We start from the raw sequence: 20,671 nt of genomic DNA on the forward strand, positions 1-20,671 counted from the left end.
TGTACATGAAAAATGTGAAGTATTGCATTTCAAAATTGTCATGCTCCAATCTATTTCAGACTGGTTGATGGAAACAGGCAGCTTTCATCTGGTGAATCAGTAGAGCTTGAATAGAAAAAGGAAAGGGGCCTATATGTTGCTCATCCAGCATATTTCATTGTAATTTTTTACTAATAATTAACAGACTACTAACTTGATATGAATGAGATTTGAAAATGAAAGGTCTACTAACTACATCACACCTCCAACCGGAATCATCAACTGAGACGTTAAGCCCGAATAATTTTTCACAATATCAGATCTTTTCATCGGCACGTTTCTCTTGATATGTTGCGTAGTCTACATTAATTAACTGGTAAACAGGAGCGTCAAGCGTGGGTGATAGGGATAGAGATGGGTTGGAGATGAGGTGATTGTTGAAAGTCATCGGTACAACAGCATCCGCCTGAAGAATTGAGATTAGTTTTGACAAGTGAAAAGTGGCGAGAGACGGTTGCAAATTTTCCGGTCGGAAGTGGAAGGCTGTTCCAGGGGGATTGGATCCCCCCCCTGCAGCGGTGACGTTGACTTGCTGAAAAGATAAGACTTTGTGTTGCTGTCATTCTGTGTACAGTCTGTTGAACATTACGGCCAATATACAACAGTTGTTTCGCAACATATATATTGTTACGCACGCTCACACTTTCATCGAGCTTCGAAGAAAATCTGCACGCAGCTCACAACTGATAAGTCTCTGTGCACACTGTGCAGATCAAACGTTCAGGCTTTTGCTGATAACAGTTCGCTCACTCACATACACACTGATAGAATTGTTTCTTTGAAGAATATTTAGCGATTTTCAGAGTTAATTTACCAGATCGGAAGACTTGTATATACAAGGTTATATTAGAAATTTGCATAGTAACAGGCATCTTTTATTCAATTTTATTTAATTCCTCACTCCTTTAAGAGAAATTTTGTTTAGGATTTTGAATTAATCATAGTAATAATTATTGATGAACACGCTTTTTGAGGTGATTATGATGCTCACGTGGAATGTAGTTGAATTGGAGTCTATAGACATATTAATTACACTTTAAAATTTGACACCTTGAAAATGATATTCATATAACTTCATCACACATTGTGATTGATCTCCCAACCAAATTTGATGCCCAGATTCACCAAGGTCGGTGAGACATCAGGTACGTTTAACAAGTGCACTATAAATAAATATGGTGATGGTTACTAGCGATAATTCCAGTGCAAACTTGTAGAGCGTACCCGACTTGACCATAATCAGATGTCTGAAACTGGTGTAACGTTTTGGGGTTACATGTGCCCAGCTGGCAGTAGTCGGTAGAGGAAATGAAATTTTAATTTTTTTTTATATTTTTGCGCCTGCTGAAATAAAAATACCATATGGTTCTTACCAGCTCTTCAAGGAGCTCATACAAAATTCTGCTATTAATTTTGCTGCAAACTGCTGCCGCTTTATCAATCTGCAATTCCTACCGCTGCTCTGATTGACTCCACAATAATTATAGATGCTGAAGATATAGATAAATATAAGGGTTCTAGATATTGCACAAGACAATATGGTATTGACACCAATCCAACTCGCTACCATCTGACGAAGGGGTCAGCAGTGTGAGATAATACCGAGTGTGATCAACAATGGTATTTAGTCAGAATTCCTTATACCTTCTATTGATTTGTAGTACTGCTTCAACTTAATTCTATTACCCTGTTTCAGACAATTCGATTTCAGTAACTATGTTGAACCATTTAAATAAATCTTGAGAATGCAATATTTCTGAAGATCCAACGATCAATGCTTGCTGTATATCGCTGATTTATCCAACATTCGATGAAGAATATAGTTAGTTTATAATTTTATTAATTTGTCAATAACGATAAAATATGCTAGTACAAGATTGGTCATGCATGAAGACAGGATTATAAATGAAAGGTACACCATTCAACAAATAAAATATATAATTTCACACAAATTCATATGCAATGAGCAATAATAAAATATCAAACGATAAATATAAAAACAATATGAGAAAGTACACAAGAAAAAAAATCACAGATAGCTCAATAGAAATCTTACTATGCTTACTAGTATCGATTAATAATTCTCGTAATTTTCCTATCAGCATAATTATATTATATAAATTTATGTGGCTCAATCTGTCGACTTGCTTTCGCTAGTCGAATAAAAATTTATAATTCCATATTCCAACAATATCAGAAATAAAAATTAACTCGCAGTGTTTGAGTTCGGCCGTCAGTGGAATTTAAATAAAATGAATTATCCTTGGAACTTTGAGCATCTGGTAATTCTTTTAAATAATACTGATACTAAAAAAATTAAATGAGCATATATAATAAATTAAATATTGATAGATACCAACTCTGAAGATATTTAAATATTTAGTTCTCATTAATGTTCTTAATTAATAAGACTTTCCCTTATTTTGAATAATTGCGCCAATAAGTCTAAATCAAGCTTGATTTTTGAATGTAACCTTCGACGAGCTAGCTTTATTAAATTTTGTGTGCCAAAATGCACCGTTATACTGGATATGACAGTTTCAAGGCTTGTTCACACCAAAGCTCAGTGAATCTGCCGAGTTATCTGTGGGCAGACAGATCTTTGGACTCCTATTGAGGTATATTGACTGTAGAGTTTCACTCCTCTAGGAAAACATCTGTGGACTGAAAGGAAGCTATTTTCGATATGGAATCTCTGCCAAATCCTTTATTCTCATTTTTTAAGCAAACACGAGTCAAGTTGTTTATTTCAGGACGCTGAATCCGAATCTGAAATCAGAATTCTTCTACCGATATCAATATTCTCCTCATAAATACGTAACAACTCAACTTTCATTTAGCTCGAAAGTGCAATGTATTAAAATTATGGAAGATTTTACTCTACGAATTCAAATTCGATATGAGAGGTACCAGTTGTTTAAAACAGTGTGCTTTACCGGTTTAGTTGAATGCCCGCATATAACTGCAATTGAAATACAAATAAAACCAAGACTGCGAGAGGCAAGTTTTAATGGCGAGCTACTTTTCCGATATTCTCTAGGAACGTAAGAGAAAAAAGGGTTGTCGAGAGAAAAGTTTGCAGCCGTGTGAAGAAGCTCTGGTGTGAGGAAAAGGAGGAGGAGGAGAAGAGCGTGCTCTTGTTTTCTCCAGGCAGCTCCTCGAAGTAGGATTCCAGGACGAGAAAAGAGGATAGAATGTCCAATTAACAAGCCAACGATTGTATTTCAGCCGATTGTCTTCGCCCATCAAACATGAAGGTGAGCGTCAGCATCTTTAAATCTCCAATTACAGAGAACTCTACAATAGCGGTTGTTTAAACAAAATCCACGAATAAAACACTGAAAGAGAGTTTACTTGGAAGCTCTCAACGGTTCTTGATTGGCTAATAAAAGTGTGTCTCACTTACAATAGACCTACTATGACCTATTTCTATGATCCTGAAAAATATTATTTGATTTGTTGAAAGGCTGATGACATAACTGGGCTCCTTGAAATCACAGTGGATTTGGACATTACATTCCATCACAACATTCGACTAGTATACATTGAGTGATCCAATACGAGTAGCCATGAGATCTGGTTTATCTAATATTGTATCATTTTCGAAGTTCAAACCCATGTGTTTCTCTCTGGCACTCGTATTTCTTAGTCTTGATTCAACCTTCTTTTGAATTCCTCATGAGTTCATAAAATTATTCTTCCATCAAAATGTCATGATTTATCAATGATATATTTATTGTTACATTTAGTGAATGTAAAACCATGAGAAAAATAATTGAAATATTAGGGTGGAATGAAGAATAGGTAACGTGGATCTTAAATAATCAATATTGAACGAGCGTTAGCGAGTTCTCACTTTTGACTTACTGAAGGCCAAGGTCGTTCTCCGTCTGGTTGTATGTTCTACAATGTTTTTAGAAAGAATTGATTAATCATTTTTGAATTTTCAACCTTCTTACAAGTCGAGTTTTTTGCAAAACAGCATTGACTCACTCCTTCGTCCTTTTTCAAGATATAACGAATAAAATTGAACGTGCATAGGAAAAAAAATGTTTTAATTTATCATTCAGTCAGCTAAAAAATGCATTGCATGAAATTACTGCAGTTTTTTAATTTATAATATCAGCTGAGGCTATTTGGGAGCTATCACACAGACAGTCATATGCTGATACATGATTTCAGCTAGTTAATATACAACATAATTTACAACTTATGCGTCAACAATCTGATACGGGTTGAGATATCAATATGTGGTTTTCGCCATTCATTTTCTTTTGGAACTCTGTATCGGAATCATGTATCTTGACCACAACATGATTTTGGATTCTTATGAGGATCAAATATATTGAAGCGACAGAGTAATCCTTCATTTCAAATAGGATCCCCAATGAAACCTACTGCCAACTTATTCCTGTGATAGGAATATTCAGCTGTTTCTACAATTTTCACTAACTCTGTATAATTGAGAGTTGCGGGTTTCAAAGATTACAATACAACAGTTCATGAGCGAGTTCTCCAACCCAGGGGGCCGCAAGTTATTGTACATCATCATTGACTCATTCAATAATCATTGTTGACAAATCATGATTTTATTGCCAGAAGTTTTTACATTACTATAGGGAGTACTATTTTCGTAATTCTTCATTTCGTAGCTTCGAGATTCCATATTTATTGAGTCATCAAATATGATATCAGTCTCTAATTTTCGAAGATTATAAGACAGCAAGAAGTGGAATCAGAAATAGGTCAGTACTAGGTATGAAGTGAAAACTCTCAAAACGTTACTGACTTTTGTATCAATATAACCATGATCTTCATCATCCGTGGAGACCTTTTCACCAACTTGATAATCAAATTTGTAGAGATTCATTCTTTTTCCGGTGTCAGACCCTTGGAGTGCAAGACTAATTTATTCGTGCTCGACAAGTCTTTATAGCGTTCAACGTGAATCAAGCCCGAAAATAAAAAGGGGGAGCGAGTAAAGACATGCGAGAAGAAAACTAAGGTCTTCCTTCTTCCCTCAGCCATCAGTACTTGGGAAGTAGACTGGGGTGCAGATATAATGGCAGAAGCGGAGGGATTGTCTTGCCCTGATCAACGATGTAGTCTGGTCTGTGAGTGATTGTTCGCAGAGCGATTGAGACCCGGAATCGCTTGGGCGCATGTGATTCAATTACCAGTGCTTCGCACAACCAAAGAGATTCAGTCTCTTCCACCCTTGCTCACAGAGGGCATCTACTCCATATATTGAGCTATATTCTCTGATAAATCAACATTTAGCGTCTTCTGGGAAAGATAGCTTCGATTGAAGATGAAGAGAAGGAAATGCGTAAGATCTCAGGAAGGATGGATTTTTAAATGCCGAAATGATCAGAAGTTCTTGCATACAATTATTTTCAAGCCACTATTCACTACATACTTTCTACATGAGATAGAAAGTGAGTTCCAATGAAAATTGGAAGAACGTATCTCATGAAGAAAAAAGCTGGAATTAATCTTGAGGTTTAGTTAGACGATCAATGCCATTATTTGCTACCTAGTGGGCATATTTCACGCAAAAAATGATAATTTGAATATGCCATTCTAGATTGTACAGTGGTTGAATCATTTTCCAGGGTTACGAAATATTATTGGAGTTGTAGAAGTTATACGGTGGAAGACAGCCGGTGAAGTCAATTTGTTGAGTGATAAGAAGATAATAATATTATTATTCAGCAATATTTGGGAAGGGATTCAGTTCAACAAAAACGTTCATTTAGGTTGAAGATAGTGATATTAGAGAGGGTGGAGATTATTATTGTAACAAAAGCAATTTATATCCATCATTTCCCAAAAAATAATCAGGCCCACCACGTTTCATTAAAAGTGAACTAATTCATCAAATCACCGCCGGGAATCCTCAAAGTAATCCGTAGGCTTTTCATCGGTGTTCCAGCATAATTGATAAATATTAATTAAGTAGCTGGAGATCCGGCGAGAGACAGCCAGAGGTCGGGTGAAAAGTTTGTAAGAAAGAAATATTTTGGTGAAGCGAGTTAGCTTTCCGAGTGTTGGGCTGTAAAAAGTGGCAGAGATAAGACGCCAGTGACTATGCACAGGGAACTGAGAACTTGGACGTCGTCAACTGCGGAGAATATTGTACCGAATAGATTGGGCGGCCAATGGGAGGGAGATAAGGAAATAAATAGCGGAAAAGTGTTTCAAAGAGGGAAGAAAGTTTTCGCTGCAACGATGACATGACAACGGGTGACTGGAGGGCTGCAGCAGTAAAGAAGCCCGGCAAGAGGATTTAAAACGGTCGTAACAAGCGACGGTGGCCATCCTATCTGTTTCGCTTTGATTTGTCTCTAGACGCTGACCCAACATCTGCATAATGTATGCTAATTGTGCAGCAGCTCTTTCACAGCAACGTTGTAAAGAATATAAGCAAGCATCCCTTTTTAATAGCCACCCGCAGACGGAGAGAAGTGCTCTAAACGCGGCCACTGGCGTCCATTACGATACATTTCAAACTTTCAGCATTCCTTATGAATACCACCTAAGCTTCCCATTCAACCAATGCTGACGGTTTAAAGTGAATCTCACCATGGATAGTAAGTAATTTGCTGCACTGTGTAACGACAACTTATTTTGTGGCGCTTCCTTGTTTGCTTGCCCCGTTGCATGCGGGCGCCTCATGCTCTCTGCATTACTCGCCGTTTTCATCTCATCACATTTCTGCTGCATAAATTACATTTGTCAACGCCTAATTAGCGGCCTACCGACTATCACGTTGAACCGATCGTGAACGAAGTTTCTATGCCATAGGCTTTGCAAAACTTTAGCAGGGACTTTTATAACGTCATAACACGATATATATATTGTAATGTATAATTTGAATTAATTTTGTTCCCAGGGCTGCAGATTCTACAATCATGTACATTCAATATCCCAAATGCGGGAAGTGGAAATAAGACATTATCAATATCCATCATAGGCAGCATTGTATCAGCACCAACTTTAACAGCGTATATACGTTTTCCCAGTCTTCAAATAAATTTACTCCTGGTAACGATTGATAAGAAGATCTACGTCACGATTGGAGAGGTGAACGAGGCATTGATTTTGCTATCATCCAATTACTCAGAATAGACAAGACTATTGACAATTTGCTAATACTTTTGTTGTATGGGTGAACTCTGACCGTGCTATCCATTTCGGATCACACAACACTGTGTTATGTTTTCAAAATAATTCTAAGCTTAGTAATCATATGAATGCTTTGAAACGCATCACCAGAAGGCTTGTTCACACCAAAGCTCTGTGAATTTGCAGAATCTGTGAATGAATTTTTAAAAAAAGATCGATCTCCCGTCACCAACATCTACCAGTCATCCGGTAGACGTCCCAAGAAAACTCTGCTCGAAAATGAGTTTCAAATCGAGCTGGGAGGGATTTTCACCAAGCATCCAAGCAGACATTTTCAATGAAGATCTCTCTTCAAACCCCCAAATCACGTGAAAACTTTATCAATCAGAATGTTTACAAGATAAAATATTGAGAAACCAAAATCAAAAATGATAATCAAGATTTGGTAACATCAAAGCCACTTGAGGGTGAAGTGCAGACAGCTGAGATGAGATTTCTCTGCAGAAAATAAGGTATATGACAGAAGAGACAAGATCAATAATTAAGACATAAGGAGCTGAATATCTTCTGCCTGAATGAGAGAGTTGCATCGTACCGCCAACAATGAAAAGAGTAGCCTATGTGAAACGAAAGTCGACTGATAGGATTCCACTAAGGATTTTTAATTATCAGCAGGTGGGCAAAAGAGATATTATAGGCAGGCCACGGAAAAGGTGGCAATGATTATTACTACCATGAAGGGATAAAATTTAAAAAAAAAATCAGATTGAATAGATTATTTTATTGATAATAATATAAATGAAACTGAATTACATAAATGAAACTGAATTACATTAAATTTATGATATTGAGATAACTTATCAACTTATTTTTTCATTATAAACTGAATGTGAGTTGGAACAGGCAATAGTCTAATCTCTGTTTGAGAGAAGAAAATAATTGCGATGTAACAACTGCAATAAATGAGTTTTTGGGGCGAAGATTAGTAATAATAGAAAAGACGTTTTCATAGTATTAATGAAATGGAAAACGTTTTTAAGATTCCAAGTATCCCATATTTCAATATATAAATTCCTGGATTTCACTTTGTCTCATCATACTTTGTCTATATGCCCTAGAAGCGTCAATTTGTAAATTTTGGGAGGGATAAAGCGCTGTACGAACCAACGCGCCATCACTTGGAGAGCTGCGGAACTAAAGCAATCGATAATGAGACTCCCTAGCGGACTTGAATGACATCTACCGGGTAGAGCTCTAACCATTGCTCCTATCATTATTCACTAAAAACAGTATTATAGTACAGTACTTTTCTGGCTTTCTTGTTTGTGGTACTGGGAGTTGAATAAAGAAAATATTTGATGAAGATTATTTTGATGGAGTCAGTTTTAAATGATTCTATTTCTACCTCTTCTTTCTAATATAAATTTAATATATTCGAATTTTCAGTGGGTAGTACTACAGAAAAATGATCTAGGCATCTTTAAAAAAAGGTAGGTACCTATCTATTACATTTATTCAGGTATCTTTTATCTATGCTAGTACCAAGTTCCCTACAGTTTCTCTCAACTTATTTTTTGGGGGACTCACATTTTGATGTTTATCCATTATTGCGACTCATTCCAATACCCCCTCTCCAGTTTTCGAACCACTGATTATTGAATTCACAATTCTAGCCGGTAGACTAGTCAGTTGCTTTTGTATTGGTTGATTACTCAGCTGTAAATTGGGTGCGTACAGATGCGCCACGAACACAGGCATTTCACTTTTCATCAGTAGCTGTTATTCTTATTATACCTATTGTACTATTCCTGTAAAAGTGCAGATAAATATAATAACAAGCATAGAATCAACTGATGAAAAGTAAAATGCGCTTGTTCGTGGAGCACAAGTGTAGGCCTACACAACTTTTAAATAGTTCTAAGAAGCTTAAATTTATTTCGAAGTTATAAAAATGAGGTTAATGAGAGTTTTGCTGGTGGCGCGGATTAGGGTGTGGGTCGGATCAACTATTCTAATTTTTCTTCAATTCTCAATTTCACCTAAGTATATAAACATAGCCGTTATTATCTACATAATTTTCTATCCATTATTTATTTAAAGCAAAATTATCAAATTATCTTCAGGGTGATCTAAAAAAGGTGCCCATGAGTCAGGTCATGATTCATCAGATCAAAAGAAGAAAAAAAGTTCTAGTCAACATAGGTCCGAAAATGCTTGGTTACCAAATTATACTAAGTGAAAAAAGGTTCCCAAAAGTCGGGGTGTGATTCCTCAAAAAAGAAGGAAAAAGTACTAATTAGCATAGGTCCGAAAATCCTTGGCTACCAAGTTATACAGAGTGAAAGATTTCGTCTGCATTTCAGTTCCCCTGCTGAAACGAAGCCCTACGGGTATGTGTTGGCTGTTAATTCGTCACATATCTCAAGAACTACTTTAGCTACAGGTCTGGTAACGGTTTTCTTCAATTTTTCAGTTCATTTTATATGAAGTACGATAAAGTTTCAGCAAGGGAACTGAAATTCAGACGAAATCTTTCACTCTATAACTTGGTAACCAAGCATTTTCGGACCTATGCTAATTAGTAGGTACTTTTTCCTTCTTTTTTTGAGGAATCACACCCTGACTTTTGGGAACCTTTTTTCAGAACATTCTGTATATTTAAGGTGATACTGAACTGTAATTCAGCTTGGTGTGCAACCTGTGCATGCGTGAGTGAATGTTAGTTTGTAACAATGTAGGAGTAATTTACATTTGAAACTATTATCTTTTTAATGTTTATTTTCATTATGATTTCAATGTAAATTTTGAGTTTGTAATATATATTTTATTCACATTTTTTTACTTAGCTTGAAAACGTTTTTCTTAAATTGAATGTCAAACTGAAAATATGTGACAACAGTGGAAAATTGAACGTAATTTATAATCATTTCTCAACAATCCATAATACTATATAATGATCCATCCACACATCCAAATTGAGTTGCATAAGTGTATAAGTTTCATAGTACTCATCAACTCATCAAGTTAGTAGAAAACCATGAAGATTAGATAGTAAATTGTGAAAAATAAACTGAATCTGGCTTACATAGCCAATCAATCATAGCATATCAATCATATTTTCAAGAATCAACATCATCATAATGAATAGATTAGAAACTCAAGACATGACATATATATATTATATATAACGTGATCCATCAATAAATCGCCATAACTCATAAGTGAATAATTATTCAATGAGACGAAATTGTGATTGACAAACTAGCCATTCACTTGGAAAAAAATTATTAACTTTGTTGATCAACCATAATTAAAAAAATATTTCTTACACCACTACGCAATTGAATACATGATGAATTGAATGAAAAGAAGGGGAGAAGAAAAAACTGTGTTTGGACAATATCTAGTCTTTTTATTCAGAAAGGATAATAATTATCAAAATATCACAACTACTCAGGGAGATCATGATGAATCGGTCCAAACTGCACAAATCGGTTCCTTAGAGGTGCTTACAAGAATATTTCCATTGTTGGAGAAGCTATAAACTTGAACTTACAGCTCATTTAAGCCTACTGCTCTGACAAATAGAGACATTCTGGCAATAAACAGAGGGATCTTTTTGTAACCCCAATCTTCTAGAATCCACACATATTTCATCTTTCCAGTTCCAGTTGATATAACTCTCACTTCCATGTCTTCCTTGTATAGTTGCAGTCGAGCCCGATAGCAACATAAAAGTCCTATTTTCTGGAATATGTGGGTTTTGTGTTATTTTCAAGCTACTCAAAGTTAACTGTCCAGCACCTATTCCAGTGATTTTGAAAATATCTGCCATATCTTTAAAATTGGGAACCTCTATGCTTAAAGCTTAAACGCTGTATGTAGATGAGGCCAGTGTGTCTGAGAAGCCAATGAGGTGAATGTCTGAGAAGCAAGCTTTGAGAAAAGAGCTTTCAGAGTTTTCGCATGATCACATCTACAGTAATTCGATTGTATATTTTTGACAAAATATCAATACTAATAATATTATGGATTGCAATTTTTGCTTCTATTTTAATGTTGTTGATGAGTTTCTCAGATCAATACTATCAGAGAAAAACGAATAGTATAAAATAATTACATGTACCCTTTTCAGTGAAATGGGGATCAACCTTGAATTTTATGAGCCCTTGACTATTCAAATATGGCTTTTTCCCTCATTCCCGTTGGAAATCACGATAAAACGTTTGATTCAAATAGCTGTGAAAACTTCGATTTCGAACATACAATAATAACTACTGACTATTTATAATAAATTATTTTCCATACATCAGATCATGGAAGTATTTTGTTACTAATAAGATAGGATCAATATATCACTTCAAAATATTTATTAGTAGTATACATTATACATTATGGTAAAGTTATACATTAACTTTTTTCAACAGTTCTTATGATGAGTAGAAATAGGTGATTGGAATGTATAAAAATATGGATTGAAGCTTTTGCAATCAATTCCTCAGGATACTGAGTCTTCAGAATAAAATTACGATAACAAGAAAAACTATGTCAATATTGACAGGAATTTCTACTTAGGTAATATTTTATATAGAAGCTCCTGATATTGAATTTCTACTTAGGTAATATTTTATATAGAAGCTCCTGATATTGATTATCATAATCATGTGGATGGAAATGAAACCATCTTCATGTTAGTCAGCTGTAACCTATGGAAAAAACTCTCTTATGATAATTTCTGTTTGTAAAAGTTTTTGCTATATCCTCGTTGGCCTTTATTCTACGTATTTGAGGAATCTATGTAACACAGAATATTTTGGTTGAGTTTTTATTCTTTGTCATCATGTCGCAGTCTTCCTTCAGTTTTAAACCATCCCCAGCTAATTCAAATCGTGGAAGTTTCGGTTCTTCGGTTAGTGAATGTCTGACGATTACAGGTAAAGCCTACCTTTCGAGGAAATATCTCAATAATTTTATTATCATGTTGACATAATATCAAGTAGTAACGTCAGAGATAATAATACGCTTACTGATATTAAATATTTTTTTCATTTTACTTGACATTCCGGATTGATTTATGAGAGGGCAGTAAGCCTATTGCTGTATTAAACAAATAAAAATATTTCAATTGTTCAATATTCTGAACTGCGTTTACACCAAAGCTATTAACAAAATGTTAATAACTTAATTCTTATAGATTCTATTAGATTGAACATATTATATTTTATCATATACATGATGAACTTATGTGTTAGTCAAGTTCCGTTCAATCTAATACAATCTATAATAATTAAGTCAACATTTTGTTAATAACTTTGGTGTAAACGCAGCTTTATAGGCATCAACTATCAATGCTGCATAAATAGTCATTTGAGCACTAAAAGGAACAGAAAAACTCGTTTTACTTACATGATCCAATGTTACCTTGCAACACTCAAAAATCGCAAAAAATATAAATCATTTTTCCTTAATAGTTGGGTGCCATCACTCAACTAATCAAACATATCTCTCAATAATACTAACTCATCGACTAATATTGAGAAATTTATATTCAAGAACTACCCATGAAGTTGTGTACCTAGTACTGTATTTCTTTTCAATTTCTCAGGGAAATGAATAAAATTTAGCTGCCTCATCCTCATAGTCTTAGTTTTCAAGTTATTCATGCCAAATGATTCACTTTCTTGATTTCAGATTAATGTAGGTAAAATTTTCAATATTCATACAGAGATACAGTAATTGATTGATGAAAATTTCCACATTCTGCCTAGAACAGATAGATCAAATTTGGATTCTGAAGAATGTGGCGAGAAGATTGAAGTGCTAGAACTATTGAAAGGTATTGATTGTCCTCGGAGAGTGATTTCAATAAATCTTTCAATTGAATGCTACAAAAGGCCAGTGATTGGTGACTTGTACAATGCACTCGAAAGATCTAAAATACACGTGGATAACAACTGTAGAATCTACTGGCAGAACAAACTCAACTCTATCTTGCCAATTTTCAACCACATAACATTGTCTCTATTCCTACAAACGGCTTCAAACTTCAATAGAAGGTTATTCATAGTCAGGGATATGACAGCTGGTGAGTGATGTATTACATCAGCTTCAGAGTATAATAATTATTGAAATTGAAATTTTCCTATACAGAAAATTCATGAATTTTTAAAGCAATCATTTTTTATCATGATGATATCAAACCGATCATCAGTAACGGGAAGAGCACACAATAATTCACTCATCACAAAAGAAGAACCCTATTTCTTGAAAAATCTATGTCTCAATTATAGATTTGGTCTACCATAACTATAAAATAGACCTCTTTCAAATCCAGTTTCTGGGAAACTAGGCAGGCTAGTTTATTAACAAAATATTATACATAGAAAAGTATGATTAGAGCTAAGATTATTTGAAATAGGATCAGAAACCTTCAGTCGGTCCTGTCGTGCTTCAAGGATATTGTTCCTCAATGTATCACAAATTGAGTATGGAGAAATGAGTAGTAAAATGCACTTTCAACCACGAAAAATGATCTGAAATTGTCAGATCTGAAATTGGAGATTGCCTATTAGTGGGCTGCTACAGATGGTGGGATCAATCAACTATCTCAAGTATTCATTCATTTAATCATTCAGAATTACACAACTTAGAGAAAAGTACCACAGGCTTACGCCCAAAACGGCGTAATATGGTATATCATATTGTATTAAGCGAGCAATTCCTGTATATATGTATGTATAATGATTATGTGTGGTTATCTGGTTATGTGGTTATATGGTTATATATTTATGTTCAACGGATCTCGAAAACGGCTCTAACGATTCTCACGAAATTTGGAACAAAGTAGGTTTATGATATGGAGATTCGATTGCACTAGGTCTCAACCCTTGGATAACTCGCTGAATGACATTAAAAGGATAAATACTTCCTTGGAAAAACAGCTGGAAATTTTGTCGTCTGTCGATACCGTAATGGAAGAGAGTGAACGAGTGCATGTGTGTGGGATCATCCAGCTGATCTCACGAGAAGAAAAATTCAGCAAGAGAAACTTATTTTCGATTATTTCTATTTTTATAGAAAACATGTTTACTTCAGAAAGTTCAAAATAATAAAATAGTAACTGGATGCTGTTAGTGTAGAATAGTACATAGTATATTAACAAATATTGTAGCAAACATAGTAAATCGAATTCATAATATATCTATTTGTAATTGATGATGTGTTTGTCGTCTGTCGGTACCGTAATGAAAGAGAGCGAACGAGTGCATGTGTGTGGGATCATCCAGCTGATCTCACGAGAAGAAAAATTCAGCAAGAGAAACTTATGTTTGTTTATTTATATTTTTTAGAAAACATGTTTACTTCAGAAAGTCCAAAATAGTAAAATAGTAACCAGATGCTGTTAGTGTAAATAGTACATAGTATATTAACAAGTATTGTAGCAAACATAGTAAATCATAGTCAATCGAATTCATAATATATCTATTTGTAATTGATGATGTGTTTGCTTTTTGAAGTGTGAATAAATTGTTATTTTGATGAGTGATAGTAGCTTAAACTAGATTTTGATTTTGGATAGTATAAATTTGAAAAGGAACAGTTTTGGGCATAAGCCTGCTGTACCTCCTCATAACTGTAAAAATAATTGTATGACTGAGAAAATGAATAAACAAATATTAACTATGAATTATTCAATCTTTCTTTACAAATTTTCTATGCTTTTACACTCCAGAGCAAAGCTCGGTCCCCCGATATTCCTATTATATCAAGCGAGCTGTATGTCTGTTTATATTTTTATATCTGGTTATCTGGTTATTTATGTTAAACGGATCTCGAAAACGGCTTTAACGATTTTCACGAAATTTGGAACATAGTAGGTTTACGATATGAAAATCAGATTGCACTAGGTCTCATCCTTGGGAAAACTCGCTGAACGACATTAAAAGGATAATTCATCCTTGACTGAAACAGCTGAGACTTTCGTCGTCTGTGGATAGTAAAAAAGTGAGTGAGCAAGTGAGTCTGTGAAAAATCAAAATATCGTATCCTCGAAGATGATGTATAGCCAGCTGTGAAATATAAACACGATAATTTTAGAGAATTGTGTTCTGTTTATCAATAAATTTAATAAAGATAACGAGTGAAGCTCAGTGCCCCGATATTATTATGTTTTATCGAAGTCTAGTGCTGAAGGAGAAGCACCGATAGGCCTACAGGTGACCAAGATGAAAACAGCTCGCTTGAATCAACCCAGCATAATAGCAAATATAGCGTAAAGCTAATTGGTATGATAGTAATACTTCTCAGTAAAGTCACTCAATAGAGCTTCAAATCGAATGAGATTCTAACATATCAATTTTTCCAGGTAGAAGAAACAAAAGTAAGATGGATTTTGGATTACATTTGTATACAGTTGACAAAACCGATGAAGAAATAATTCTTGGTGTGACTTCAAACAAGAATAAGATGTTCGATAAAACAGAAGAAGCTGCAAATTCGTCACTACTGTTGATTGGTAGATACGACCATATGCCCATTGAACGAGCCCGATCAGCTGTCAAAGATAAGTCAACCGCGTCATCAAAAAGAGATAAGACTCCTAAAACTGTGAAGAAGAGTGGAAAAAGTGTAAAATGAAATCTATCAATCTTTCATAACATGAATCCATGGAAAGTTATGTGGAGTATTTGATGTACTTTTGTACTTTATCAGTAAATTCCTTGAAAAATATGCGGTTTTTGTTGGAAAACGTATGTATCGAGAAAATAAAATATTTAACAACCTGAACATGAAGCTTCATGGCAGAAGTTCAATTTTATAGCACAAGACGAGTTTGATAGAGATGGCCTTTTTATCATTTTTCATTCAATAGAGTTTGCCTACGTTTTACATACCAATATTCTAGCAAAGCAATCTCGTCTTTCCGAATGGAAGATGAATCATGATTCTTATGTGAATTACAGAGCTTTCATAAACCAATAAACCGTGAAGAATAGGATTCTTCGTTTAGGATTCTCTCTATACAGTATAGTAAATAGTTAATTTACGATCGAATCCAAGAAACTAAAAATGATAACATTTGCATACCATACTATTTATCTCATTACATAGAGTTTGTAGTATGGTACGGGGTGGGGCATACCAACTTAAAGAATCAAATGTCTTAGCACCATATCTTTGATCATAGAGAAGTAGCAGTAAGAGATCTGTACCAAATCGGTAGGGACATCACGTAAATCAATTTTGTGGTCTTCATCCAGCAAGCATCAAGCATAATTAACGCTCCAATGTGGTCGCTCAACTACAATCACAAATGTCACAGTCTCAATGATAATAATCCATCCACATTATCATCTTTCCAACTACAGATCGCTGAATAGTCAGTGTTTCATTCAGATGGAATTGCATTGCAATGACATTTGTATATAGTACAAGAATTTTGCATGTATGACCATGTTATGGTTTGTTCTACATAGTAGTTCCGGAATGCATTCATGTCGTGCAGAATCAAATTAATTTTAATGTTTACATTCCTTATAACAGAGCAGCTCTATCATCTATAATATTATACAATAATGCAAATCATCAGTGGAAGAATAGCACGTTTCTTGAGTATTAATAATATAAAGATTATTATAATAATATTATAATAAATAGAGAGATAATGGTATATTAGAATAATAATGATCTCATGGAGGTCTATGTATCTTCAAAATTTAAATATGAATAAAAATAAAAATCCCAGTACGGTACCCTTTTCAATTATTTTTTCACAAGATGTTTCTGACATTAATGCCATTTTCGAGTCCAATGTCATTTTAATGTCCGAGACATGTTGTGGAAAAATTTAAAAGGGTGCTGAGATTTTTATTTTCATTTATATTAAAAGTAGCCCTAAAGGAAAAAGACTATCTTCAAAATTATTTGCTAATGAAAACCTGTTGATCTCCATGCTTTTCTGATCGCTTTGTTATAATTGAGTTATCGTTTTCGTTGGTGTTAGTTTTATTTGTTTTCAGTTTAGAATCCATATCATCTTGAATCAGTCAAATAAGGCCCGTATGCAGATACTCGGTTTAAACGGAGAAATTTCAGCGGTTCGTTTAAACCCCGTATGAAACACATTATGAAACACAAGTGGACGTGGTTTAGCGTAATGATGGCATATGGCTCTTGATTCACTTATTCACTAGCTACACCAGAATATTGTAAAACGAGAATATGTTACGAGTATGAACAGTTTCAATATTGAACATGCCTAGAAATTCTGTTGTCCCTGGGTGTAAATCGAACTATTTTAAAAAAAACCCTGTTAGTGACAATATTTTTACTTTTCCCAAAGATAAGCTGAGGAAAAAGTGGACAAGGTGTATCCGTAGGAAAGATTATAAAGTCACTAACAATTCGGATGTGTGTATCAATCATTTTAGAGCATCAGACATTATTAAAGAAGACAAGTTTTTGTGTGAAGATGGTTCTTATGTGACTGCTCCAAGAAAAAAAGTAAAACTATGTGATGGTGCCTTCCCTACAATTTTCCCAAATCAGCCTTCTTAAATATAATTAAATCGTGTGTAAAGGTATTGGGCAATATATTTCCAAACAATTACTGCAACATGAAGAATAATAATCAGTTGCCCAAGCAAGCAAAGTCGCGAAAATTGAGAACATTGAATTCTTAGGCTAGAATAAAATACAGTAACGATAATTATTATAAGCTATGTGCATGTGAATTCAAGATGAATGCAAGAGAATGCACTTGAATGCTATGTGCTTGAGAATAAATAAAGTCTAGTTACCCTATCATATAATTACTTCTTCAATGAGAACCTTATTTAAATTCTTAAAAATGATTTTGAACAGTAATGAGTTATTAGAGAGAGCTGAAACCTATCTGATGGCAGTAAACTAGTCAACCACCTACGGCGGCCATCTTGTTTGTATGCTCATGTATTTAGGAGGTCCTGCCTGAACATTTTGGTATTATACTGAAATGAGATTATGATGATATGAAAATGAAAGCAAAAATTTACAAGAGAAGTGTGGTATTATTCAAGTAAAGCGAATCTGTAATTCGTTGATGAACAATTTTGTTGACCTCAGAGAAAATAGTATCGGATGAAATACCCAAATAAAGATCTTAAAATATCTCTCAAATGATAACTATTCTAATTTTTGTATATTATGATAATAATTAATATAATATATCCTGAGGAATAGCTATTAACAATTTAACATTGTATCTAACAAAAAGCAGAGTCAACATTCTGAGACATCATTTTCCGATTCACAACCAATCAGAGAGATAAGAACGTCTGTTCTGGATGATACTTTCCCTGAAGTTGAGAATACTCTTCTCATGACGTTGCGATAGAGGCGAAATAATCTGGGATTGGGTAGGAAGGAGGAGAGAAGAGCACAGTCGCTTTTGTTGCTTGTTGGGGTAGAGCTAATCTCTTCCGCGTTCTTATCGTTTTTAGAAGACTACGTTTGCGGACGAACTATTCCATTTTATCAGAGCTACTTCCATCTTGTTCGGTTTTCGATCATGAATCTGATGACTATCGGAGAATCAGCAGTCAGCTATTTGAACTTTACTTTTTAACTTGATGGTCACTGGTAGGCCTATGTACCAGCTAAAGACATGACAGTATTGGTTTCTGTGTAGCCTATATTTAGCCTTGTTCTGTTATTCAAGTTTTTCTCGTAATACTTTCTTAAGTCACAAGGACGGGAAGGGGCCTTTTGCAGGCGAGAATGATGTTTCTAGTAGAGGCGTTAGCCAAGACTAGAATTTCATTCGAGCACTCCAAAAGACATTCACGTCCAAGTATTTTTTGTCATAATAATCTAGAAAAGAATAATTGAGAAACAGAAAAAAATTACCTGCCTGTGCTGACATTACTACATGCATGCACATAAAGCAGACAAACTTTTTTACTGCTTGAAATTTAACAATAACACTCAGAGATGGTGCCACCATCACCCGTCTCTCCAATTTGCGTTTGTTGATAAAGTACTGTCATGTTGATGAAGTCTTGTTCATGTAAAATTAGGATGAAAGAGTTTTTCCATCGTGAATTTTACTATGAATTCATGCATTGTGAACAATATTCACTGAGAGATAATCACATGAGTAGATACTTTTATTGTAAGATTCATGATAACACCAATTTGAAAAACGTCTTTGCGTTTTCTAGAATTTCTCTGGGATATCCCTATCACTTGTATAGTGGACTGTTAATACTTGATAATAAGACTGTAAGGCCAATAGGACCGAGCATTATGGAGTCAATGCTTGTCTATGTTCAAAAATATCTAGTTGAAAAAACAGTCAACAGACACATTTGAACAATAATTATCCACTCTGATTTAAAAATGGATAATTTATTGATAAACAATAGGAAAAATCTCTTAGAATTTTCATCGAGAACTATTTGATGAGCTTATCAATGAAATACAATACTGCGGACCATTTTCTCTCCTACAAGTGGGTTAACAAAGAAGAGAGTGGATTACAGTGTTCAAATTGTGTGGTCCTGGAGTGTATTTCACAAGATAGATTTGAAAGTTGAAAGCACTGTGAAAAATCAATACTTCCATTTCGAATTCACTGACTACGACACAGGGAAATTATTAATAACCCTTATTCAAGCTTCGTGCTTTGAAAAGAATGAATTTCTCGTAAGAACTAAAGTTTCATTTTAGGCTTAGGCCTATCTGCCCAAAGTGGATGATGACAATACGAAAAGAGAGAGATTCCATCCTAATGAAAAAGAAGCCCTCAAGCATTTTAAGCGTCATACATCCGTGAATTGTTTGTGGTGACTTGAAAAGAAAAAATCCCTTGTAATTTGATACTTGAGAGCTGAAGTTTTCATATGAGGCACATCAGAATGGAGGTTGTCTCCAGCGATGAATGCTGAGAGAAAGTGATAAATTCCGGCTTACATTGAACAATGTGCAGCTATCGTTTCAAAAAGATGAATGAACAAACAACCTACTTGAAGTACCAACATATAAGCCTTCAAGAACTCTAAAAAGCGTTAATAGTTTTGCTCCAATTATAAAGGATCATGAATGAAGATAATTGCCTCGTGAATATCTGAGACTTTCTGATGCCTATTGAAATATTATCAAGGAAGGAGAGAATAAAATAAAATGCTAGTTACATTCTCTCTGATATTGTCTGTGTAAACTCCCGAACCGAGAGTTTTTTCAAAGTAACCTTATCAGAATGAAGTATTAAATGATATTATTATCATTCGCATATGAATATCATGCAGAAGAACATAGTGTTGAATTAAATAAGGTTTGAAACATCTTGACAACTCAATATATTTTTATCAAGAAGAGGATGATATTTTCAAGACACCTAATCGTACTAGAGAGAAGAATATTTATTTCGAAGTGAATCTTTATCGGATTCCATCCATTGTTCACTCTAAAAATTGATTCTATCACATTGTACTCAAACGAATTCAATTGAAGAGCTTAAGTGTAA

General features: G+C 34.5%; 2 protein-coding genes across 6 annotated transcripts in view; one reads left to right on the top strand and one right to left on the bottom strand.

Annotated features, from left to right (window-relative positions):
* LOC111058609 (tensin-2) overlaps positions 1-20,671 on the bottom strand; it is a 433,706-nt gene that overhangs the window by 307,291 nt on the left and 105,744 nt on the right. The gene's annotated exons all lie outside the window — the stretch shown is intronic.
* On the top strand, positions 11,862-15,954 carry LOC111064620. 2 transcript variants are annotated; one of them, XM_022352380.2, is made up of 3 exons: positions 11,862-12,101; positions 12,941-13,252; positions 15,533-15,954. In XM_022352380.2, exons 1-3 carry the CDS (start codon positions 12,008-12,010, stop codon positions 15,802-15,804), a joined length of 678 nt encoding a protein of 225 aa, XP_022208072.1. In that variant the 5' UTR covers positions 11,862-12,007; the 3' UTR covers positions 15,805-15,954. The 2 variants fall into 2 exon arrangements, with proteins under 2 accessions (XP_022208072.1, XP_039289050.1); XM_039433116.1 differs by having other exon boundaries at positions 11,905-12,101; positions 12,936-13,252.

The sequence above is a fragment of the Nilaparvata lugens genome, chromosome 1 (assembly GCF_014356525.2).
Source record: "Nilaparvata lugens isolate BPH chromosome 1, ASM1435652v1, whole genome shotgun sequence".
Taxonomy (NCBI): domain Eukaryota; kingdom Metazoa; phylum Arthropoda; class Insecta; order Hemiptera; family Delphacidae; genus Nilaparvata; species Nilaparvata lugens.

Coding starts and splice junctions, on each gene's coding strand:
- LOC111064620 (XM_022352380.2), top strand. CDS start 12,008: ATGTCGCAGTCTTCCTTCAGTTTTAAACCATCCCCAGCTAATTCAAAT. Junction 12,102..12,940: donor TGAATGTCTGACGATTACAG/GTAAAGCCTACC, acceptor TGCCTAGAACAG/ATAGATCAAATTTGGATTCT. Junction 13,253..15,532: donor AGTCAGGGATATGACAGCTG/GTGAGTGATGTA, acceptor CAATTTTTCCAG/GTAGAAGAAACAAAAGTAAG.